Source organism: Neoarius graeffei, chromosome 16 (assembly GCF_027579695.1).
Source record: "Neoarius graeffei isolate fNeoGra1 chromosome 16, fNeoGra1.pri, whole genome shotgun sequence".
Classification (NCBI taxonomy): domain Eukaryota; kingdom Metazoa; phylum Chordata; class Actinopteri; order Siluriformes; family Ariidae; genus Neoarius; species Neoarius graeffei.
The window spans coordinates 46,018,157-46,041,001 of NC_083584.1; the positions used below are offsets into that span (position 1 = coordinate 46,018,157).

The 22,845-nt window shown below is 41.2% G+C and overlaps 1 protein-coding gene across 1 annotated transcript in view; it reads left to right on the top strand.

The window, feature by feature from the left end:
- Positions 1-18,319: 18,319 nt before the first annotated feature.
- Positions 18,320-22,845, top strand: part of eif3ba (eukaryotic translation initiation factor 3, subunit Ba) — a 28,061-nt gene continuing 23,535 nt past the window's right edge. Inside the window, exons 1-3 of the mRNA XM_060943074.1 lie at positions 18,320-18,522; positions 19,446-19,638; positions 22,124-22,243. Of these exons, the coding sequence (XP_060799057.1) occupies positions 18,420-18,522; positions 19,446-19,638; positions 22,124-22,243 (416 nt within the window). The 5' untranslated portion in view covers positions 18,320-18,419. The remainder of the gene's footprint in view (positions 18,523-19,445; positions 19,639-22,123; positions 22,244-22,845) is intronic.

The following is a 22,845-nucleotide window of genomic DNA, read 5'->3' on the forward strand; positions in this document are numbered from 1 at the left end:
AAAATCCTGTAATATTACTTTACCTTGTCACTCGACATGGTTCTTTGGTTTCTGCCAGTTCTATATCTTTCAGCTCGTCAACAAATGCACGTCAGTGGCGTAAAAATTAATTACTCTCCGCAACTGTAGGGGGAGCCCAAGGGTAATAAATACCAATTCTCATGTCATGTTGCTTTAAAGGTAGATTGCCTTTCAGATTTTTCAAGTGTAGGTCATAAAAAGAATTTTCCCTGCCGCCCAATTATTTTTGTTTAGTGGACCGAAAGCTACTGAATTCGAATCACAGATTTCCAATTTTATTAGTTTTTTAAAATAGAACAATTAATGAATTTAGCGTCACATGGCCCTAAATTCTCCGCTACTTTTTTCTTGCTTCACCATGACCAAATTCAAGATACTACGTCATGCATCACGTGGTTGGCTTTCCCCGTTCGCACAAGGCATTGTTGGATACAAATTTGAAACAGGAGAGAAAAATGGAGGACGCGAATGAAACGTGAAAGCCCAACTACAGTAATGGAAAGCGAGAAGAAAAGACGTTATGTCGTGAAGGAAAGGAAGCGCAGGACCAAACTAATAGATATCGGCGGTCAGCGAGCACCTCGGTGTGATCAGCTGTTCGTTTAGTGACAGAATGATGGAACTGTCAGTGCACGGTCAAAGGTAAACCTGTAGATGGCGGTAATGCAACACTGTGGATGCCAGCTGCCGTAAAACCCAAAAGAAAAAGAAGAAGGTACGTAAACCTGCGCATGCGCACACGGACTTCCTCTGTTTGTTTGACTGCGCAGCGAGTGACTTCATGCACATTATTTGCTAGGGAATCCTAGCGATTTTTTTAAAGATATTGCAGAAATAAACATATATCACAATGACCAAATTTCAGAGGGAACTAAATTTCACTGATTTTATTAAATTGAAAGGCCGTCTAGCTTTCAGTACAGACTAAAGACTTGGTTCTGTACTGTATTATGACCATGCAGCCCACTAGCTCTCCATTTAGACATCCCTTCTGCTTTGGCCTAGTAATAAAGATGCACTCAGCTTTTTTTCTTGCGAAGATATCTTGCAAAACCAATCACCTATCCTCAGGCACACAGACTGATCTTATCTTCTGAGCTCCGCAATCCCCTGCTGTTTTACAGATTCTACTCTTGAACTCTACAATCCCTTGCTCCTGTCTATGCCATATATTCTTACTGTCCATTTTATTAGGAACATTATGTAGCTATCCAATCAGCCAATCATGTGGCAGCAGCACAATGCACACAAACATGCAGATCCAGGTCAAGAACTTCACTTCAAACATCAGAATGAAGGCTCTCTGTGATTTTAACCATGGTATGGGTGTTGATTTGAGCCAGATGGACTCATCTCATCTCATTATCTCTAGCCGCTTTATCCTGTTCTACAGGGTCGCAGGCAAGCTGGAGCCTATCCCAGCTGACTACAGGCGAAAGGCGGGGTACACCCTGGACAAGTCACCAGGTCATCACAGGGCTGACACATAGACACAGACAACCATTCACACTCACATTCACACCTACGGTCAATTTAGAGTCATCAGTTAACCTAACCTGCATGTCTTTGGACTGTGGGGGAAACCGGAGCACCCGGAGGAAACCCACGCGGACACGGGGAGAACATGCAAACTCCGCACAGAAAGGCCCTCACTGGCCACGAGGCTCAAACCCGGACCTTCTTGCTGTGAGGCAACAGCGCTAACCACTACACCACCGTGCCGCCCCGCCAGATGGACTGGTTTGAGTATTTCAGAAACTGCTGATCTCCTGGGGTTTTCACACACAACAGTCTTGAGAGTTTACTGGTGTGAAAAAAAATCCTGTGGCTGGAGCGTTTGCAGATTGAAACATCTTGTTGATGAGAGAGATCAGAGGAGAATGACCAGACTGGTCTAAGCAGACAGGAAGGAAACAGTAACTCAAATAATCACTATACAACCGTGGTGAGCAGAAAAGCATCTCAGCATATACACCACATCAAACCTTGAGGTGGATAGGCTACAACAGCAGAAGACCACATCAGTTTCTACTTCTGTCAGTCAAGAACAAGAATCTGAGGCGATCATGGGAATAGAGTCACCCAAACTGGACAGTTGAAGACTGGAAAAAGACCAGATTTTTTTTCTAACCTTCACCTGTCCACCTTGGGTGAGTTGAGGCAAAGTCAGCCTTCGTCCATTCTCTGATGTTACACCCATTTCTTCGTTTGTCTATACACTACCGTTCAAAAGTTTGGGGTCACCCAGACAATTTTGTGTTTTCCATGAAAAGTCACACTTTTATTTACTAACATAAGTTGCAAAACGAATAGAAAATATAGTCAAGACATTTTTCTGGCCATTTTGAGCATTTAATCGACCCCACAAATGTGATGCTCCAGAAACTCAATCTGCTCAAAGGAAGGTCAGTTTTATAGCTTCTCTAAAGAGCTCAACTGTTTTCAGCTGTGCTAACATGATTGTACAAGGGTTTTCTAATCATCCATTAGCCTTCTGAGGCAATGAGCAAACACATTGTACCATTAGAACACTGGAGTGAGAGTTGCTGGAAATGGGCCTCTATACACCTATGGAGATATTGCACCAAAAACCACACATTTGCAGCTAGAATAGTCATTTACCACATTAGCAATGTATAGAGTGGATTTCTGATTAGTTTAAAGTGATCTTCATTGAAAAGAACAGTGCTTTTCTTTCAAAAATAAGGAAATTTCAAAGTGACCCCAAACTTTTGAACGGTAGTGTATCTTCTTCTTGTTTTTTTCCACCGTGCCCTGGAGAATGGTCTTTGCCAACCCTGATGATCTTGTGATGTGGCTGTACTATTGTGATCTCCTTCTTTTGACTGTTTCCAGGAGTTCTTCACACGACCCTGTGTGTTGTATTATAATCTTTTGCACTGCTTCATTTGTCACATGATCTTTGTAGCTGATGCCCTGGCTCTTTTGGAAGCATCACATTTCCATGACCTGAATTTTCTTTTCTGGCTCGGCTGTGAGCGTCCATGTTTCACATGCGTAGAGGAAGATTGAGATGACCATTGCATGCAAGAACATGAGCTTTGATCTAAGAATGATGTTCTTGTCTCTCCATATTGATTTCAATCTGGCAAGTGCTGCTGTAGTTTAAGCTATCCTGGCCTTCATTTCTGAAAAGTGATACAACAGTGATACAGTCAGTAATGAACAAGGTGAGGTGCACCCAAACCTCTTGATAGGAAAGAGGGCTCTCTGATCCCTCATGCTTTGACATTTGGACAGAACTATGTTTTGTTGCCTTAAAAACACTGTGTGTCTCCTCTGTACCTGGCCGACAGCAGAAAGATTCACAGAAGAGATATCCTGAAAGACAACACCACTCTAAAGTCGAAAGACATTATTAATCCTCAACATGTTGACAGAGTGGGGCTGTGCTACACTTCAAAATGAAACAACAACAACAAAGGTAAATATGAGAGTATGAATGTTACAGCATGCTATAGTCAAGTTTACTGGTAATATATGAAGTAGCATGTGATGTGGAATACTTTCAGCTGGACTTCAATACTGGTATATACAGTCATGTGAAAAAGAAAGTACACCTTCTTTCGAGTCTAGGTTTTAAGTGTCAGGACATAATAAAAAATCATCTGGTCCTTACCAGGTCTTAAAATTAGGCAAATACAACCTCAGATGACCAATAACACGTGACATATTCACACTGTCATTATTTATTTAACAGAAAGTAAGCCAAAAATGCAGTAGCAGTGTGTGAAAAATTAAGTACACCCTTACTGCTTCCATAGAAATTATGAAGGCAATTAGCAGCCAAGTGTTGCTGATCAAATGAATTTGATCATCAGCCAGTGTGACCACCTGTTAAAAAGCAGAAGTTTTGGCAGTTTGCTGGTCTGGAGCGCTCAGGTGTATGTTAACACAATGTCAAGGAGGAGAGACATCAGAAATTATCTTAGAGAAACAATTGTTGCTGCACATCAGTCTGGGAAGGGTTATAAGGCCATTTCCAAACAATTTGAAATCCATCATTCTAGTCTGAGAAAGATTATTCAGAATTGGAAAACATTCAAGACAGTTGGCAATTTTTCCAGGAGTGGGCATTCTAGCAAATTTACTCCAAGGTCAGACCGTGCAATGCTCAAAGAAATTGCAAAAAAAACAACAACAACAACAACAACAACAACCAAGAACTATATCTAGGACTCTCCAGGCCACAGTTAGCATGTTGAAGTTCATGACAGTACAATTAGAAAAAAAGATTGTGCAAGTATGGCTTGTTTGGAAGGGTTGCCAGAAGAAAGCCTCTTCTATCTAAAAAGAACATGGCAGCACAGCTTAGGTTTGCAAAGATGCATCTGAACAAGCCACAAGCCTTCTGGAACAATGTCCTTTGGACAGATGAGACCAAAGTGGAAATGTTTGGCCATAATGTACAGCGCCATGTTTGACGAAAACCAAACACAGCATATCAGCACAAACACCTCATACCAACCATCAAGCACGGTGGTGGAGGGGTGATGATTTGGGCTTGTTTTGCAGCCACAGGGCCTGGGCACCTTGCAGTCACTGTGTCAACCATGAACTCCTCTGTATACCAAAGTATTGTAGAGGCAAATGTGAGTCCATCTGTCCAACAGCTAAAGCTTGGCTGCAATTGGGTCATGCAACAGGACAATGATCCCAAGCACACCAGCAAATCTACAGCAGAATGGCTGAAAAAGAAAAGAATCAAGGTGTTGGAATGGCCAAGACAAAGTCCAGACCTCAACCCAATTGAAATGCTGTGGCGAGACCTTAAGAGAGCTGTGCATAAGCAAATGCCCTCAAATATGAATGAAGTGAAGCAATGTTATAAAGAAGAGTGGGTCAAAATTCCTCCACAATGATGTGAGAGACTGATAAAATCATACAGAAAGTGATTGCTTCAAGTTATTGCTGCAAAAGGTGGTTCTACAAGCTACTGAATCATGGGGTATACTTACTTTTTCACACATGGATTCAGCATTTTCACTTATGTTCAATAAGTAATGACATGGTGGAATCTGTTGTGTGTTGCTTTACACCGGAGGTTAGATTTGCATAATTTTAGGACCGGGTAAGGATCAGACGATTTTTTTTTGTGTGTGTTATGTCTTGATTGGTAAAACCATGTAACTGGAAGAGGGTGTACTTTCTTTTTCACATGACTGTAGTCACTGTTCACGTCTATCCCACTTGCCACAGCCCCAAACACCATTTCCTCTTGCAATACCACGCACATGTCCTTGTCTGAGACCCCCCTCTAACATGCTGCACTAAAAATCCTAGCACTGTAGTGTTTATACAAACCCAAATCAGAGAAAGTTGGGACAGTATGCTGAAATTTAAATTAAAACTGAAAATAATGATTTGTAAATAAATTTTGACTTATATTGTACTGTATTGTTATTTTGTCCCATTCTTCCTGCAAGCAGGTCTTAAGGTATGCAACAGTACGGAGTCATCGTTGTCATATTTTTCATTTCAAAATTCTCCACACATTCTCTATTGGGGACAGAGGGGACAGACACCCTCTTCTTCCACAGCCCTGCCTTTGTAATGTGTGCAGAATGTGGTTTTGTGTTGTCTTGTTGAAATATCCCTGGAAAAGTTGTCGTCTTGAAGGCAGCATATGTTGCTCCAAAATCTCAGTGTACCTTTCTGCATTAATGCTCCATCACAGAAGTGTAAGTTACCTTTGCCAAGGGCTCTGACACAACCCCATACCATGACACACCCTGGCTTTTGGACTTGTTCCTGGTAACAGTCTGGATGGTCCTTTTTCTCTCTGGTCCAGAGCACACAACGACCATTTCATACAAAAAAAGACTTGGAATACTGATTTGTCTGACCACAATACACATTTCTGCTGTGTGATGGTCCATCCCAGATGCCTCTGAACCCAGGGAAGTCAACAGCGCTTCTGGACACAGTTAAAACAAGGCTTCCTTTTTTGCACAGTAAAGCTTTAACAGACATTTGTGGATGTAACTCTGTATTGTAGAGCTTGCCAAAGGTTTGCCAAAGTAATCCCAAGCTCATGTGGTTATATCAGCTATAGATGAATGATGGTTCTTGATGCAGTGCTGTCTGAGGGATTGGAGATCACGGGTGTTCAGCTTTGGCTTGCGCCCTTTCCACGCCAAAATTCCTCCAGATTCCTTGAATTATTTAATGATATTATGCACCATAAAGGGTTAAATATCCAAATCCCTTCATATCTTTCTTTGAGGAACACTGTTTTTAAATATTTCAGTAATTTTCTCACACATTTGTTGACAAACTGGAGATCCTCGGCCCATCTTTGTTCCTAGGCCTTTACTGGATACTGATTCTGGCCAAATCATGATTACAATCACCTGTTGACATCACCTGTTTCAAATCATATCATTATTTAATAGTTTTACCTCATTACCAGCCCTAAATTGCCCCTGTCCCAACTTTTTTTGGAATGTGTTGCAGGTCTGAAACGCAGGAATGGATGTATATTAACAAAGGAAATGAAGTTAACCAACAAAACATGAAATATCTTGGGTTCATTCTGTCTGCATTGAAATACAAGCCAAAGTCAATTTAGAAATCACTGCTTTCTTTTTTTATTTGCATTTTCCATATTGTCCCAACTTTATCTGATTTGGGGTTTGATGTGCTTTTGGTGTTGCTCTCATGATTTATCATCTGTGAAAGGAGATTGATGTCAGATATTCACTTCCAATTTTCAAAAATCCCGCTGGTGAAGTTCCTCACTGAAATCACACATCTCACCTTTTGGTTCCTGTAAACACAGTACTCAATTCTTTTTAAAGGACATGGGACATGAAACATAAATGCACGCTATATCAGTTTCTTTCCATTAAAAATATTAATTAATTGCATCAACAAATACAAAATCATCTATTAAATTCAGCAAAATCGTTATATTCGTGATGATTATATGGCATTTCTGCTCGAGCTCCGATATGCATATTTTACAACCGGAAGAGCCGCTGTCACATGATCATACGTCATAAAAACTTTCGGGCACAGCACAAGCGGGTAGATGAATGGAGACGTGAATGACAAGAAATTTGTTTTTATAGTCTTTAACGTACATTGAACATCATGGTGTATTGTGCTGCTTATGGTTGCAATAATTCCAATGGGAAATGCCCTGGAGTAAGTTTTTTTGCATTCCCCAAGGACCCGAAGCTGAGGAAAGTGTGGGCTCACTACTGCCGTAGAAAAAACTTTGCACCTACTGTTTCCCACAAACTGTGTTCGGACCATTTCACTGAGGATTCTTTCAACATTAATACTCAGGTACTGAGCGATATTAATTGCCAAGCCAAATTTAAGAGGCCGTATAGCCGGGTTCATGGAGGCAGTGATAGCGCCATAATATACAGGGCCTAACATTCCTACAACTGTAGAGATAGTCAAGAAATCCTGTAACATTAATGGACATTTAAATAGGAACAGTCCACCGTACTTCCATAATGAAATATGCTCTTATCTAAATTGAGACGAGCTGCTCCGTACCTGTCCGAGCTTTGCGCGACCTCCCAGTCAGTCAGACGCAGTCAGACGTGCTGTCACTCCTGTTAGCAATGTAGCTAGGCTCAGCATGGCCAATGGTATTTTTTGGGGCTGTAGTTAGATGCGACCAAACTCTTCCGCGTTTTTCCTGTTTACATAGGTTTATATGACCAGTGACATGAAACAAGTTCAGTTACACAAATTGAAACATAGCGATTTTCTATGCTATGGAAAGTCCGCACTATAATGACAGGCGCACTAACACCTTCTGCGTGCTTCGACAGTGCATTGATACCTTCACTCGGAGTTGTACCATTATTTTTAAGACAGGGCGGACGGACCAGGGCATTCGCCCGCCTGGCCGTGCCCGACGAGGAGCGCTCTCAGCCGGCTTGGGAGGCAGACGGCAGCCCCTCCTGGAAGTGTGGTTTTACCATGGGCCTCATGCGGAAAAATGCCGAGGTGCATTCGCTAAGCAACTGAAAGCTGAGGTAAGGATTAGTATTATAATTTTGGGTGTATCAATTATTGATTATCATAATTCTGACTCGTTTCGCCATTTTGAATGTTTTCATCTCGGACTCTGGAAGCATTGTATCTCAATCAATCTCGAAAAATATCAGCAAAAAAAACTAGCTTGCAACAGACTTTACCTAGATCTATGATGAACTTTCAATGTATGATACAAAAATAATACTTCTTTCAACAGATCATTAGCCTTTGAGCAGAATTGTTTTTAACTTGCCAGGAAGTGTTATCGAGCCGACCGCTTTCAGTTTCATGGGGATTGAATGAACTCTCACTCTCAGAATCATCTGACCCGTCAGAGTAAAGACAAGATCCATGTTCATGTGAATTTCCAGCTATCGGTTCGAATTGATAGGGTCTAACTTCACATCTCTGTGAAACATCGGGAATGTCACTGTCGATGGTGTCCATTTCGGTAACCTGTTTACATTAGATTCCCAAGCACTGGCTCCTTGGAAAGTTTTTGTGACGTCACGGGTCACGTGACCACCTAGCTCATTAACGAATCATTGTTTTACGCTGATGTATAAAAAAGTTGAATAATGTGATGATTTTCACATTTTTGACGCCCTGCAGTGATTTAGATGGCATTTCTTATGTCCTTTATACATAATTATACCCAGAAAAAAATCCATGTCCCATGTCCTTTAACCAGTATGTAATAACTAGGTCAGAATTTAATCTTTGTGTGGAAGGAATCAGGAATCTGAGGCTACAGTGGACATGATTTCACCATAACTGGAAAATTTGAAGATTGGAAAAAGACCAGGTGAATTTTTTTTCAAACTGTGTAGTTTCTAGACAGTCTGAAGGGGAAACTTTTGCTTGCACAGCTGATAAAATGTCCTGTTTCTCTGCACTATGCTTTCTTTTTACTACATTCACTATTATTACTGTATTATTACAATGCATTTACTTCATGGATTCTATATACTGTATGAGCTACAGTTCTACTTGCTAAGACACTGATCATATTAAAAACATCACTGAGATACGCGATATGGCCAAAAGTTTATGAACATCTGACCATAACACCCATGTGTGCATCTCACACAATTGTATATGATGAACTTGCATGCTGTAACATGAGGCTCTGGTCACACTACAGCTCATGATGGGTTTGCGAATACTTGGCGATGAAAAGTTGGTAGCATTGCCACTAATCGTGTGATGCACAGCAAATGTCTGAGTTTCGTGAGTTGTTTTTTTGTGTGTCTCCGCCTTGTGAGTGGCCAAAAACATGACGAAAAATTTCAATGCATGCACTGATAAGTGGTGGTGATGTTTTAGTTGGCAAACTCAGTGGCGAATACTCACAGATGGGTTTGGGAATACTTCCTGAAGCTTGGGGAAGCATCACCACCAAACGCCTCATTTTCATCGATAACCCATCGCAAAGCATCACAAGCTGTAGTGTGACCATAGCCTTAAAGTACATATCACAGGTAAATTTAGGAGCAAGATCAATGTAATTCTCCTATTTTATATTAAACTTTGGTCAAATATCTGTCACATTTTGCGCAATTTTTTTACCTTGCGCAATACCAGAAAAATTCAGTTGAAATCAAGCCATTTGAGGCAAATTGGTCCGCCTCTGAAAAAACTTGGCATGTGGATTTCCTGACAAACATTGATTTTCATGACATCACGTGCGGGACGCCTCCTTCTGAATCCTACATCAGCGCTGGTTTGTTTATGAGAAAACAACCTGGTGGTTTTCTGCAAATTTCTTCAACGTTATCACGTAATTATTAAAATGGTTAACAGATGTATTGTAGGAGGGGGTAGCAAAACCAATCTTGATGGGATTAGTACTCATCGTTTCCCAAAAGACCGGACAATGAGAGAGAAATGGGAACACTTTGTGCGAGGCACCCGGAAGCCGAGGACCAAGCAGAGCCGAGAAAAAGACCAAGAAAATCGGCAATTCACAAGTTGACTGTTGCCAGGGTAAGAAATAAGAGAGACGATACTCTAAACGAGGTGTTTCTGTGTTTGTGTAGTACATGGATAATGTTATTTATTGACACACACAAAAGTAAACAACACGAAAGCGCTGGGCGATAATACACTTACTTCACATGTATCAAGGGATATGCGTGTCAGGGCTTGAGATCTTGGGACCTGTTCAACACATTGAATGTATTTACAACCCTGCTTAGCTGATTCCATGTGTGTAGCTTATGAAATCTTTCTCCTACAGTAGCCAGTACTCTTCTAAATGAAGAAATATATAAATACATAATCGTAATTAGAAAAAATATGATTTATGTAACAATAGATAGATGAGCATTGATACATGAATCCATGGGTTTAGAAGCTCAGGCGACAATTCCATATTTCAATGCAAAATCGCTCGCTGCTAAACTTGGTCTACACACGCTGTGCACTGAAACCGTGCAAGCTCTCTCAGCCTGCTGGCGGATCCGCACGTGACATCACAAATCTGGCTCCAGACTCCCTTGGGATTCTTCCAGACGAGTTTTGTTATTTTATTTTTTTCTGCTGTAGACAGATGGCCTTGTGCAAAATTACCCTTCTGGATGAATGCGTAAAGGGACATACTTTCATATAAAAAAAACAACAACATGAAATTGGTATGCACTTTAACAATTTCCCTTCACTGGAACTAAGGGGCCCAAATTTTCTTTGAGCATGACAATGTCCCTGTGCACAAATTGAGCTCCATGAACACATGGTGTGTTAAGGTTGGAGTGAAACGCTTCAAACGCTCCACAATAATCCTGGTTCCTAAGAAAACCAATATCACAGGACTGAATGGCTACAGGCCTGTTGCCCTCACATCTGTAGTCATGAAGTCCTTCGAGAGACTGGTGTTGTCATACCTGAAGGACATCACAGACCCCCTGCTGGACCCCCTGCAGTTTGCCTACCGGGCAAACAGGTCAGTGGATGATGCAATAAATATGGGTCTACACTACATCCTGCAACACCTTGACACTGCAGGGACGTATGCCAGGATCCTGTTCGTGGACTTCAGTTCGGCATTCAACACCATTGTTCCAGACATCCTCCACACCAAGCTCACCCAGCTCACTGTGCCCTCCTCCACCTGTCAGTGGATTACAAACTTTCTGACTGACAGGAAGCAGCAGGTGAGGATGGGGAGCATCATATCCAGCACTCGGACTATCAGCACTGGCGCCCCCCAAGGGTGTGTGCTCTCCCCACTGCTCTTCTCCCTTTATATCAGGGCTGAATGATATGGACAAAATTTCATATCTCGATATTCATGCCAGATATCTCGATATCGATACGATATGATATGACTATGGGTTCGGTGAAAACCAAGCATTTTTCAGAAAAATAAAATCATCATAATACAAAAAAATGTGGAAAGTGCAGTTTTATTTTTAAGAACTCACTGCTAGTCATCAACATTAACATAAATTACGAATAAATAAATTACAAATCAAACATTACAAATCAAACATTCCAAAGCACTGAAGGCGCGTCCAGCCATTCACCTCCAAAGCCTTTATCATGTTTGATGCGTTATCAGTCGCCACGCAAACCTGTTGGTCCTCCTTCAAGTCCCAGTCTGCTAATGCACCTCTCATCTCCTGCGTTATATTATCCCCGGTATGCTCCCCGGGGAAGAAGGACGTCTGCAGACAGCGGGTCTTGAGTTCGAAGTTTGTTGTAATAAAATGGACCGTTAAACTGATGTAAGGTTCGGTTGTCCGGCTCGACCACAGGTCCGTGGTTGTGGCGAAATGATCGATTTCACAGAGCTCGGATTCAACATTCATTTTACACTCATTATAGAGTTTCGCAATGGCCACTTGATTAAAACGTGTTCAGGATGGTATTTTATAACGCTTGTCCAGCGTCCGAGCCATTTTTTAAAGCCCTCTTTCGAGACTGTGTACACAGGTACCATGTCTTTTGCAATGTGGTATGTTATAGCGTCTGTAATTTCTTTATGTCTGGTGGACGTCGACTCGTACGGTGTAACCAGGGGCGTAGCCATCATTTTAGAAATGAGGGGGACAAATTGTTCAGAGGTCTATTGAGTGATTTATCATCCTCTCGCATTCAATTGCACCTCTCCTTAGCAGCTAAAGAACCACATAACCACAAACAGCACAGCACCAGGGAACCGACTTTAGTTCTTTAAAATGATATACTATCAAAATCTAAAGTCAAAATCTATAAAGTAAAATTTATAAATAGAATTAAGAATAGTACTAGTGACATAGCTAGTTATATTCTCCTCTCACCTGTGACCCTGCATAATCATCCCTGTTGGCCTCTGGTCCACCGTCTCCTCTCTCACCCTGCTCCTTCTACTGTGGCAATAAAGATTAAAAAATATGTAGAAAGCAACATTTTGAAATAGAATTAGGAATACAGTAATAATAATAATCAGCAAATTCATGTACTTTAAACTTTAACTACCACAAAAATAAATTAAATCTTTACAAAAATAACAGTCAAAGGAACACAAATACATTTATATTCTTATTTTCTACCCAGAAGTGAGTAATCTTAGAGTAGCCAAAATAGTAACGTTACTCAAGTAAGAGTATTGTTACTTTAGAATATTACTCAAGTAAAAGAAAAACGTATTTTGCAACAAAACAACTCAAGAGTACAATTTATCCAAAAAGTTACTCAAGTAAATGTAACTAGTTACTAGCGCCTCTAAGTTAGCTAGCTAGCTTAACTAACTAAATTGACATCTATTTGTCATCTTTTAGCTAAACATTATCTACATTCAACAGCATTACTCAACTTACACGGTTTGTTTGGAAAAAAAAAAACTGTCTAAAGTCTTTAGCCTCTTGGCTGGGTTGCTGAACATACAGAAGCACTGCCCAGATCTGAATCACACCAACGATACTCATACAACCCCGATTCCAAAAAAGTTGGGACAAAGTACAAATTGTAAATAAAAATGGAATGCAATAATTTACAAATCTCAAAAACTGATATTGTATTCACAATAGAACATAGACAACACATCAAATGTCGAAAGTGAGACATTTTGAAATTTCATACCAAGTAGTGGCTCATTTGAAATTTCATGACAGCAACACATCTCAAAAAAGTTGGGACAGGGGCAATAAGAGGCTGGAAAAGTTAAAGGTACAAAAAAGGAACAGCTGGAGGACCAAATTGCAACTCATTAGGTCAATTGGCAATAGGTCATTAACATGACTGGGTATAAAAAGAGCATCTTGGAGTGGCAGCGGCTCTCAGAAGTAAAGATGGGAAGAGGATCACCAATCCCCCTAATTCTGTGCCGACAAATAGTGGAGCAATATCAGAAAGGAGTTCAACAGTGTAAAATTGCAAAGAGTTTGAACATATCATCATCTACAGTGCATAATATCATCAAAAGATTCAGAGAATCTGGAAGAATCTCTGTGCATAAGGGTCAAGGCCGGAAAACCATACTGGGTGCCCGTGATCTTCGGGCCCTTAGACGGCACTGCGTCACATACAGGCATGCTTCTGTATTGGAAATCACAAAATGGGCTCAGGAATATTTCCAGAGAACATTATCTGTGAACACAATTCACCGTGCCATCCGCCGTTGCCAGCTAAAACTCTATAGATCAAAGAAGAAGCCGTATCTAAACATGATCCAGAAGTGCAGACGTCTTCTCTGGGCCAAGGATCATTTAAAATGGACTGTGGCAAAGTGGAAAACTGTTCTGTGGTCAGACAAATCAAAATTTGAAGTTCTTTATGGAAATCAGGGACGCCGTGTCATTCGGACTAAAGAGGAGAAGGACGACCCAAGTTGTTATCAGCGCTCAGTTCAGAAGCCTGCATCTCTGATGGTATGGGGTTGCATTAGTGCTTCGACAGCACATTGATACCGAGTGAAGGTATCAATGCGCTGTTGAAGCGCGCAGAAGGTGTTAGTACGCCTGTCATTATAGTGCGGACTTTCCATGGCATAGAAAATCGCCACGTTTCAATTTGTGTAACTGAACTTGTTTCATATCACTGGTCATATAAACCTATGTAAACAGGAAAAACGTGGAAGAGTTTGGTCGCATCTAACTACAGCCCCAAAAAATACCATTGGCCATGCTGAGCCTAGCTACATTGCTAACAGGAGTAACAGCGCGTCTGACTGACTGGGAGGTCGCGCAAAGCTCGGAGAGGTACGGATCAGCTCGTCTCAATTCAGAGAAGAACATATTTCATTATGGAAGTACGGTGGACTGTTCCTTTAACATCGTCCTTTTCGAATCCAAAATACCTCCAACTAATGGAGGATGATTTATGTTTTGGCACCAAGTCAGATTCTGCACCGCCACCGGCCGCATTATCTTCCGCACTCATTTTCTTTCTTTTTAATTTCCCCGCTGTGTCTGTAGTGTGTGCACGCGTCGGTCTCCGTCTCCCTCACTCCCGCCCTCATATGTTTGTCATTGGTTGGCTTCAGCTGTCGATCCACAGCAAGCATGAAATAAGGTTTGTGGTTGGCTGGCCTTAGCGGTGCATTCAAGGGCAATCGTAAAAATGATGTTTGTTGTGACTGCCAGAGCTGTACATGCAGGGCGAGAGTGGGGAGGGGAAATCTATATCGTCTATATTGTTGCTTTTTTGATATTAATATCTTGAATGTTCATATCAAGATATAGATACGATAACGATATATCGTTCAGCCCTACTTTATACCAACAACTGCACCTCAAGAGACCCGTCTGTTAAACTCCTGAAATTTGCGGACGATACAACGGTCTTCGGCCTCATCCGAGATGGTGACGGGTCTGCATACAGACGGGAAGTTGAACAGCTGGTCTGGTGGTGCGGTCAGAACAATCTGGAGCTGAACACGCTCAAAACTGTGGAGATGACAGTGGACTTTAGGAGGAGCCCCCCCACTCTGCTGCCCATCACCATCACCAACAACACTGTGACTGCTGCTGAAAGCTTCAGGTTTCTGGGTTCCACAATCTCTCTGGACTTGAAGTGGGAGACCAACACAGTCACCATCATCAAAAAGGCTCAGCAGAGGTTGTACTTTCTGCGCCAGCTCAGAAAGCTCAACCTGCCTCAGGAGCTGCTGACAATTCTACTCTGCCATCATTCAGTCTGTTCTTTGTTCTTCCATCACTGTTTGGTTTGGATCAGTCACCAAACAGGAGAAGAACAGACCGCAATGGACAATAAGGTCTGCAGAGAAAATTACTGGTGTCAACCTGCCCTCCATCCAAGACCTATACCTGTCCAGAGTCAGGAAACGGGCAGGTAACATCTCTGCGGACCCATCACACCCTGGTCACAATCTGTTTAATCTTCTCCCCTCAGGGAGGCGATATAGATCACTGTATGCAAAAACAACCAGACACAAGAATAGGTTTTTTTCCCCTCAGGCTGTCTCTGTGATGAACAGCTAAAATCCAGATTCATATATCAGTAATATCACCTGTGAAATATCTGCACACTTGTACTGTCATTCTGTGCTCACTGTTACTTATATTTATATTTATACTTATTTATATTTACTATTTCATCTTTGCACCATAAGGGAAAATCCTTTCTGTGATGAACAGCTAAAATCCAGATTCATATATCAGTAATATCACTTGTAAAATATCTGCACACTCATACCGTCATTCTGTATACTTTATATTTATCTATTTCATACTTGACTTAGGCGGCACGGTGGTGTAGTGGTTAGCGCTGTCGCCTCACAGCAAGAAGGTCCGGGTTCGAGCCCTGTGGCCGGCGAGGGCCTTTCTGTGCGGAGTTTGCATGTTCTCCCCGTGTCCGCGTGGGTTTCCTCCGGGTGCTCCGGTTTCCCCCACAGTCCAAAGACATGCAGGTTAGGCTAACTGGTGACTCTAAATTGACCGTAGGTGTGAATGTGAGTGTGAATGGTTGTCTGTGTTTGTGTCAGCCCTGTGATGACCTGGCGACTTGTCCAGGGTGTACCCAGCCTTTCGCCCGTAGTCAGCTGGGATAGGCTCCAGCTTGTCTGCGACCCTGTAGAACAGGATAAAGCGGCTAGAGATAATGAGATGAGATGAGATGAGATACTTGACTTACTTGGATTACTTTGCACTATGCACCTATTGCACCATTTGTTTTTTTGTTTGTTTGTTTTGTGTATACGCTTTTTATCTGTTTTGTACTATGAGAACTAAGTGAAACCAGAGTCAGATTCCTCGTGTGTGTCCACATACCTGGCAATAAAAGTGATTCTGATTCTGATTCTGAAAGAACTCCTGCACAGATCCCTGAACTCAAGCCCACTGAACACCTTTGGGATGAATTGGAACACTGTCAGTTCTTGATCTCACTAATACTCTTGTAGCTGAATGAACACAAATCCCCACAGCCTCGCTCTAAAATCTAGTGGAAAGCCTTCCCAGAAGAGTGGAGTTTACTATCATAGCAAAAGGGAATAAATCTGGAATGGGATGATCAAAAAGCACATACAGGTGTGATGGTCAGGCGTCCACAAACATGTGGCTATATGTAGTGCATGTTAGACTCCTTAATTATGAATAGTAAAAAGTACTCCTTAACAACAATAACAATAATAGGTGGTATGATGGTGTAGTGGTTAGCACTGTTGCCTCACAGAAAGAAGGTTCTGGGTTCGAGCCCCGTGGCCGGCGAGGGCCTTTCTGTGTGGAGTTTGCATGTTCTCCCCGTGTCTGCGTGGGTTTCCTCCGGGTGCTCCAGTTTCCCCCACAGTCCAAAGACATGCAGGTTAGGTTAACTGGTGACTCTAAATTGACCGTAGGTGTGAATGTGAGTGTGAATGGTTGTCTGTGTCTATGTGTCAGCCCTGTGATGACCTGGCGACTTGTCCAGGGTGTACCCCGCCTTTCGCCCGTAGTCAGCTGGGATAGGCTCCAGCTTGCCTGCGACCCTGTAGAACAGGATAAAGCGGCTAGAGATAATGAGATGAGATGAGATACTTGACTTACTTGGATTACTTTGCACTATGCACCTATTGCACCATTTGTTTTTTTGTTTGTTTGTTTTGTGTATACGCTTTTTATCTGTTTTGTACTATGAGAACTAAGTGAAACCAGAGTCAGATTCCTCGTGTGTGTCCACATACCTGGCAATAAAAGTGATTCTGATTCTGATTCTGAAAGAACTCCTGCACAGATCCCTGAACTCAAGCCCACTGAACACCTTTGGGATGAATTGGAACACCGTCAGTTCTTGATCTCACTAATACTCTTGTAGCTGAATGAACACAAATCCCCACAGCCTCGCTCTAAAATCTAGTGGAAAGCCTTCCCAGAAGAGTGGAGTTTACTATCATAGCAAAAGGGAATAAATCTGGAATGGGATGATCAAAAAGCACATAGGTGTGATGGTCAGGCGTCCACAAACATGTGGCTATATGTAGTGCATGTTAGACTCCTTAATTATGAATAGTAAAAAGTACTCCTTAACAACAATAACATAATAATAGGTGGTATGATGGTGTAGTGGTTAGCACTGTTGCCTCACAGAAAGAAGGTTCTGGGTTTGAGCCCCGTGGCCGGCGAGGGCCTTTCTGTTTGGAGTTTGCATGTTCTCCTCCGGGTGCTCCGGTTTCCCCCACAGTCCAAAGACATGCAGGTTAGGTTAACTGGTGACTCTAAATTGGCCGTAGGTGTGAATGGGAGTGTGAATGGTTGTCTAAGTGTCAGCCCTGCGATGACCTGGTGGCGGCTATGGATGGATGAATAATAATAATTATTATTAAATGATAATAATTATTATTTTGTATGTAATTCATGAAAAAATAAGTATAAATTACTGTAAACTTCTATTTAATCAGTGGTGAAAGAATAAAGACCGTCTCAGAAATGGTCATCCTCAGAACTTTTATTATATAAAACATTCATCTATCTTATTATCCGTCTGCTCGCTCTGCTCTAACGACTTCCGTTCAGATACACTGATCTTCAATTACCTCTTACACATGCTCCTTAGTCATACATCGCCTGTGTATATTGAATATATATCGCAGAATCAGGACGCTGCGTCGCGCGCTATTCAGACGTACAGGAAGTGAGCCTTTAGTGGGAAAAACCAAGTTCACTTAAGACAGAGGGGGTACTCTTAGGTATGATTTAGACAAGCATATTTTTTTTTACTACAATAGAGATATGACTTATCATTAAAGCATTTTATTGTATCTTGAGTTGTATAAATGTATTCAAAAGACACGGAATTGTTGTTGTTCAAGGTCGGTGAAGTCCATTTGGCCCACATGGTTCAGTCCTGTTCTTTTCGCTAGGTGGTTAGCGCCGGCTGCATCGCACGCGCACATGGTCCTGTGAGAAAAGCTCTGCAAGCAGAAGGACGTTAAAACTATCGGCCCGCATTAATTCACCTCGATGAGAGGCACGGAGGAAATGGAGGCTGAAGTCGAGTTTGATGAAGGCGAGGAGCCCTCGTTCAGCGACCCCGAGGATTTTGAGGATGACATCAGTGATCAGGGTAGGTGACGGTCTTTTCAGTCAAGAAACCAGCAGGCTTTATCCGGTCCGGTCCGGTCCAGGCCTGCCTTCATCACGAACGTGCTGGACCTGATCCCAGAACCCAAAAATGTATTGCTTGTTCGTGCAGTGAACCTCAATTAGCTTTCCTAAACTGTTTCTGGCTTTCCTCAGGCTGTCCAACGATGAGCTAGCTAACTAGCTAACGCGGCCATTTTCCTGTAGTTTAGGCCCTGGGCCGCGTCCCAAATGACGCTGTAGCAGCTATATAGCGCGCGAGCTTTGTGGTGGATTCCATTATGTTCATCGGTATTGTAGTGCACTCGTATAGGGAGCACGGAGCGGTTTGGGATGCAGCCCAACACCCTGTGACTTACACTAGCTAACAGTCACGCTAATTAATTAATATGGTTTCCTGAGCTAAAATATGTTTTTTTTTAAAAGAAGGATATGAAACTAGCAATTTGTACTTCTGTTTAATTAGGGATGCTATGTTAGCAAGGCTAGCTGGGGACTTTGCTGTGTTTCGTGTGAGAATTATCAGTTGCCTTATCTACAACGAACAGGCTCCACCTAGCCTTGTTTTATTCCCTCCTTAATACTTCTGCGAATAATTTTCAAATTTTGGAGCGTTTTATTATTATTATTATTATTTTTTTACCCTGCCGTATATCAGTAGCTTTATCGTGTTTATTCACTGCTTTGCTAATTCTCTTCAGGAAAAAAAAAAAAAAAACACCCTCAAATTGTCGTTTTGGTGATGGTGACGCCACATGCTGAATTTGCATAATATTAATTTATTCATCGTGATCATTTGCATATTTGGGTGCATAAGGGTGGAAGGTTTTCACTTTTGAATAGACTACTATAAAATAGAATTACGTAGAGTTTTGATAGTGTTTTGTATTCCTACCCCCAACGCAGAGCTGCTGGAAGATGTCCTGAGAGAGCAACCTCAAGAGGCTGATGGTATTGACTCGGTCATCGTTGTCGACAACGTTCCCCAAGTAGGACCTGATCGTCTGGAGAAACTAAAGAACGTCATCCATAAGATCTTCTCGAAGTTTGGCAAAATCACCAACGAGTTCTACCCAGAAGCAGATGGAAAGACTAAAGGGTAAATAAGACTGATATGTTAAGACTGTATATCAGAATATGAGCGAACGTTACAGAAATCAGGCTGTCGATGTTGTACATCACTAATGAGAAATTAAGAGGTGACAGAAATGAAGAAAAAAACTCAGAAATCCTGAGAGGAACAACGCTCAAACAGGAATCACAATCAGACTCGATAAAGTCAAACAGTACCGAGTGTGTTCAAAATGATCTTGAGTGTGAACATCATGATCGTCTTTATGATTACAGCAGAAGTTCTTAGGTACAGCTCTACAGCATCCAGGTGAGATCTTCGACTGAATCATAATCAAGTTTATTCCGAAGTATGTTCTCACATACAAGGAGATGAGAATAAATAGGGCCTCCGATTTTCTGTGATCGCGGAAAACGGACGGAAATTGGGGTCAGAAACGGAATTAGTGCTCAGAAACGGAATCTATGGAGCCCCTCTGGTGACATGGGCGAAAAAAAAATTCCGTGGCCACGAGTTAATAATGCGTGGGAACGAGATCCTATTCCGTGGCCATGACTTGTTTAATGCATGGGAACGAGATCCTATTCCGTGGCCACGACTTGCTTAATGCGTGGGAACGAGATAATTGTTGGGTGGCCACGAGATGATTCAAGTTCCAGCCTGATGGGATGATGTCCAGTTTTTGAGCGGCCGTCAACTGTGCAATGAATACAAGATTTATCCTGCATGATGAAATCTATAACTTCCCCGAGGTCAGCATATTGTCTACGTTTGAGCCCGTGCTTTTTGAGCAGCCGAATTAAGTGCCTCTTGCTCAGAATTACTCCATGTCTAACTGCAAGTGATTTAAGGATATCATTATAATTCATTCCTAGATTAAAATAAAACGAAATCAGATCAAACTTGTCCATATTTGCGGCTGAAGCTACTGATGCCAGAAAGTCAACAGTCTCAGTAATGAAATGACTAACACTTCTTGTGGCCACGTGTTATTAATTCGTGGCCACCTAATAATCATCATCTCGTTCCCACGCATTAAACAAGTTGTGGCCACGGAATAGGATCTCGTTCCCACGCGTTATTAACACGTGGCCACAGAATATTTTCAAGCACAAAGGAACTCCTAATGCTGTATTATAATGGTGATCTTGAAGGCAGATTTTGAACAGTCAGATTTCCATTAGTAGTTTGCACCAAGGCTTTTCAGTTTAACATTATATAATAGCAACTGATTATTTTCATGATTTAATGGTTTATGTTCTTAAATAAGAAGTTATGTTCCCGAAGAATGATTTTCTATATAAAGAGTTTGAAGACTTCTGCATTATTAAATGAATAATTTACAGGCAAAATGTAAATTAAACTAATAATAGAGTTAACTGTTAAATAACTTGAATCATTTAAAGTATATATTAAATGGACACTGTCACACACTTGGTTAGACCTGTCGTTGCACTGAAAACATTGTAAACATAACAACGAATAAAAGTTTGAAAAACATGAATAAAATGATAACTGAGATTTTATTTAAATGTACATGTATAAAGAGTAAGGATAACCATAAGTATTAATATACAATATAAAGTTTTAAAGAAAATAGCAGGAGCCAGTCAACAATCAAGTTAACAGCACTAATTAACTACAGTCTTAAATAAATGAAACACGTTTTCAGTGAAGTGAAATTTAGTGTTGATTCGAAGGTGCATTAAGATATTAGACTGTGCACAGAAAGTTTAAAGCTTTATATGAAGTTGTACTACAGCAGGCCAGTAAAGCAGGATTACAGGGATAGATGCACAAGGACAACATGCAGATGCCTCCCAACATAAAATTTCATGCATTTATTACATGTACTTAAGAATTCTGATTCTGAATTCTTTATTTTATATGTTGAAAATCTAAAAATGCTAATTTGGTTGTCATTTGAGCATATAACTGAAACAAATTGTCTGAAACGGAATTGAAACGGAATTAGCCATTCTCTGAAACGGAATTTAATGTTTTTTGAAACGGAAAATAGGAGGCTCTGAATAAACTGTTTGTTTTTGGGAAGTGCAACTCTTGAATATTAAATCGAACGCATCCACAGTTCAGTGGAAATGTTAGCATGAGGACAAGTGTGTTTTATTTTAGTCAGTTCGGTGTTGGAGTTCACACATTTTCTCTTTTCACTATCACAGATAACAAAAAAGGCGTGCGTGTGTGTGTGTGGAAAATATTGTGCAATGAAACGGCCCAGAATATCGGTTCAGAAGGTGAAATCTACAATTCAGCAAACAAAAATTCTCATATGTGGATTTCTGTAAAGCTGCATTGTGATGGTGTCCATTATTAAAATGGCTGTGAGAATAGGATTGGATTGATTGGACTCATTAAAACTGACTTATTTTTATATTGCCTAATTTCTGCCGTAATATTTCCCTGGACTTTGATTTTGCCTTCGTCTTTTTCACACCCTGGCAAACTTATTTACTCTGCTTCTGTGTGTTTCACGGATCTTTGTCGTTTTCAGGTACATTTTTCTGGAGTACTCTGTCCCGGGTCACGCACATGAAGCAGTGAAGAACGCTGATGGCTACAAGTTGGATAAGCAGCATACCTTCCGCGTCAACCTGTTCACTGACTTCGACAAGTATGCTCAGCTCCACTTCATTACTGCCACATTCAGTTTTCTTGCACCACACATGGGATGGACATGATAAAGCTTTTTTTTTTTTTTCTGTTACATGCCTGATGATTGATAAGTGGACTAGTAAACTGTGACGTGATGTTATTAATTATAATATCAGAGACGTTCTAAGGGAGGGGACAAACCACTTAAAGAGCTGAATAGAAATCTATGGGAAAAATGTATGGGTGACGTCAAAGATGCTGGTTGACTGTAGATAGGCCTGGGTGATAAAATGAGTGTGTACCGACGGTACATATCACTTGATCGATAGCAATAAGAAAATTGTTCGATAGAATGTCTGATAGTTTCACTTAAATGCAAACTGCCAGAAAAGCACATAACTACGCAGAGTTTAGTTGCATGAACAAACCCTAAGTATGCTCCATCCCTGACTTATAAATGGCCCTCGTATCCCTTGATAAAGGAGCAAGGTGGAATCACTCCTGTTATCTATCAGTGACAACCAAAGGCTTTTGATTTGCAAAGAGGAAATTACATTTTGCTTTAAAATGTATCTTAAATTTCTGATGATAAAAACAAAAATGGCCTCTTAATTTCTGTAA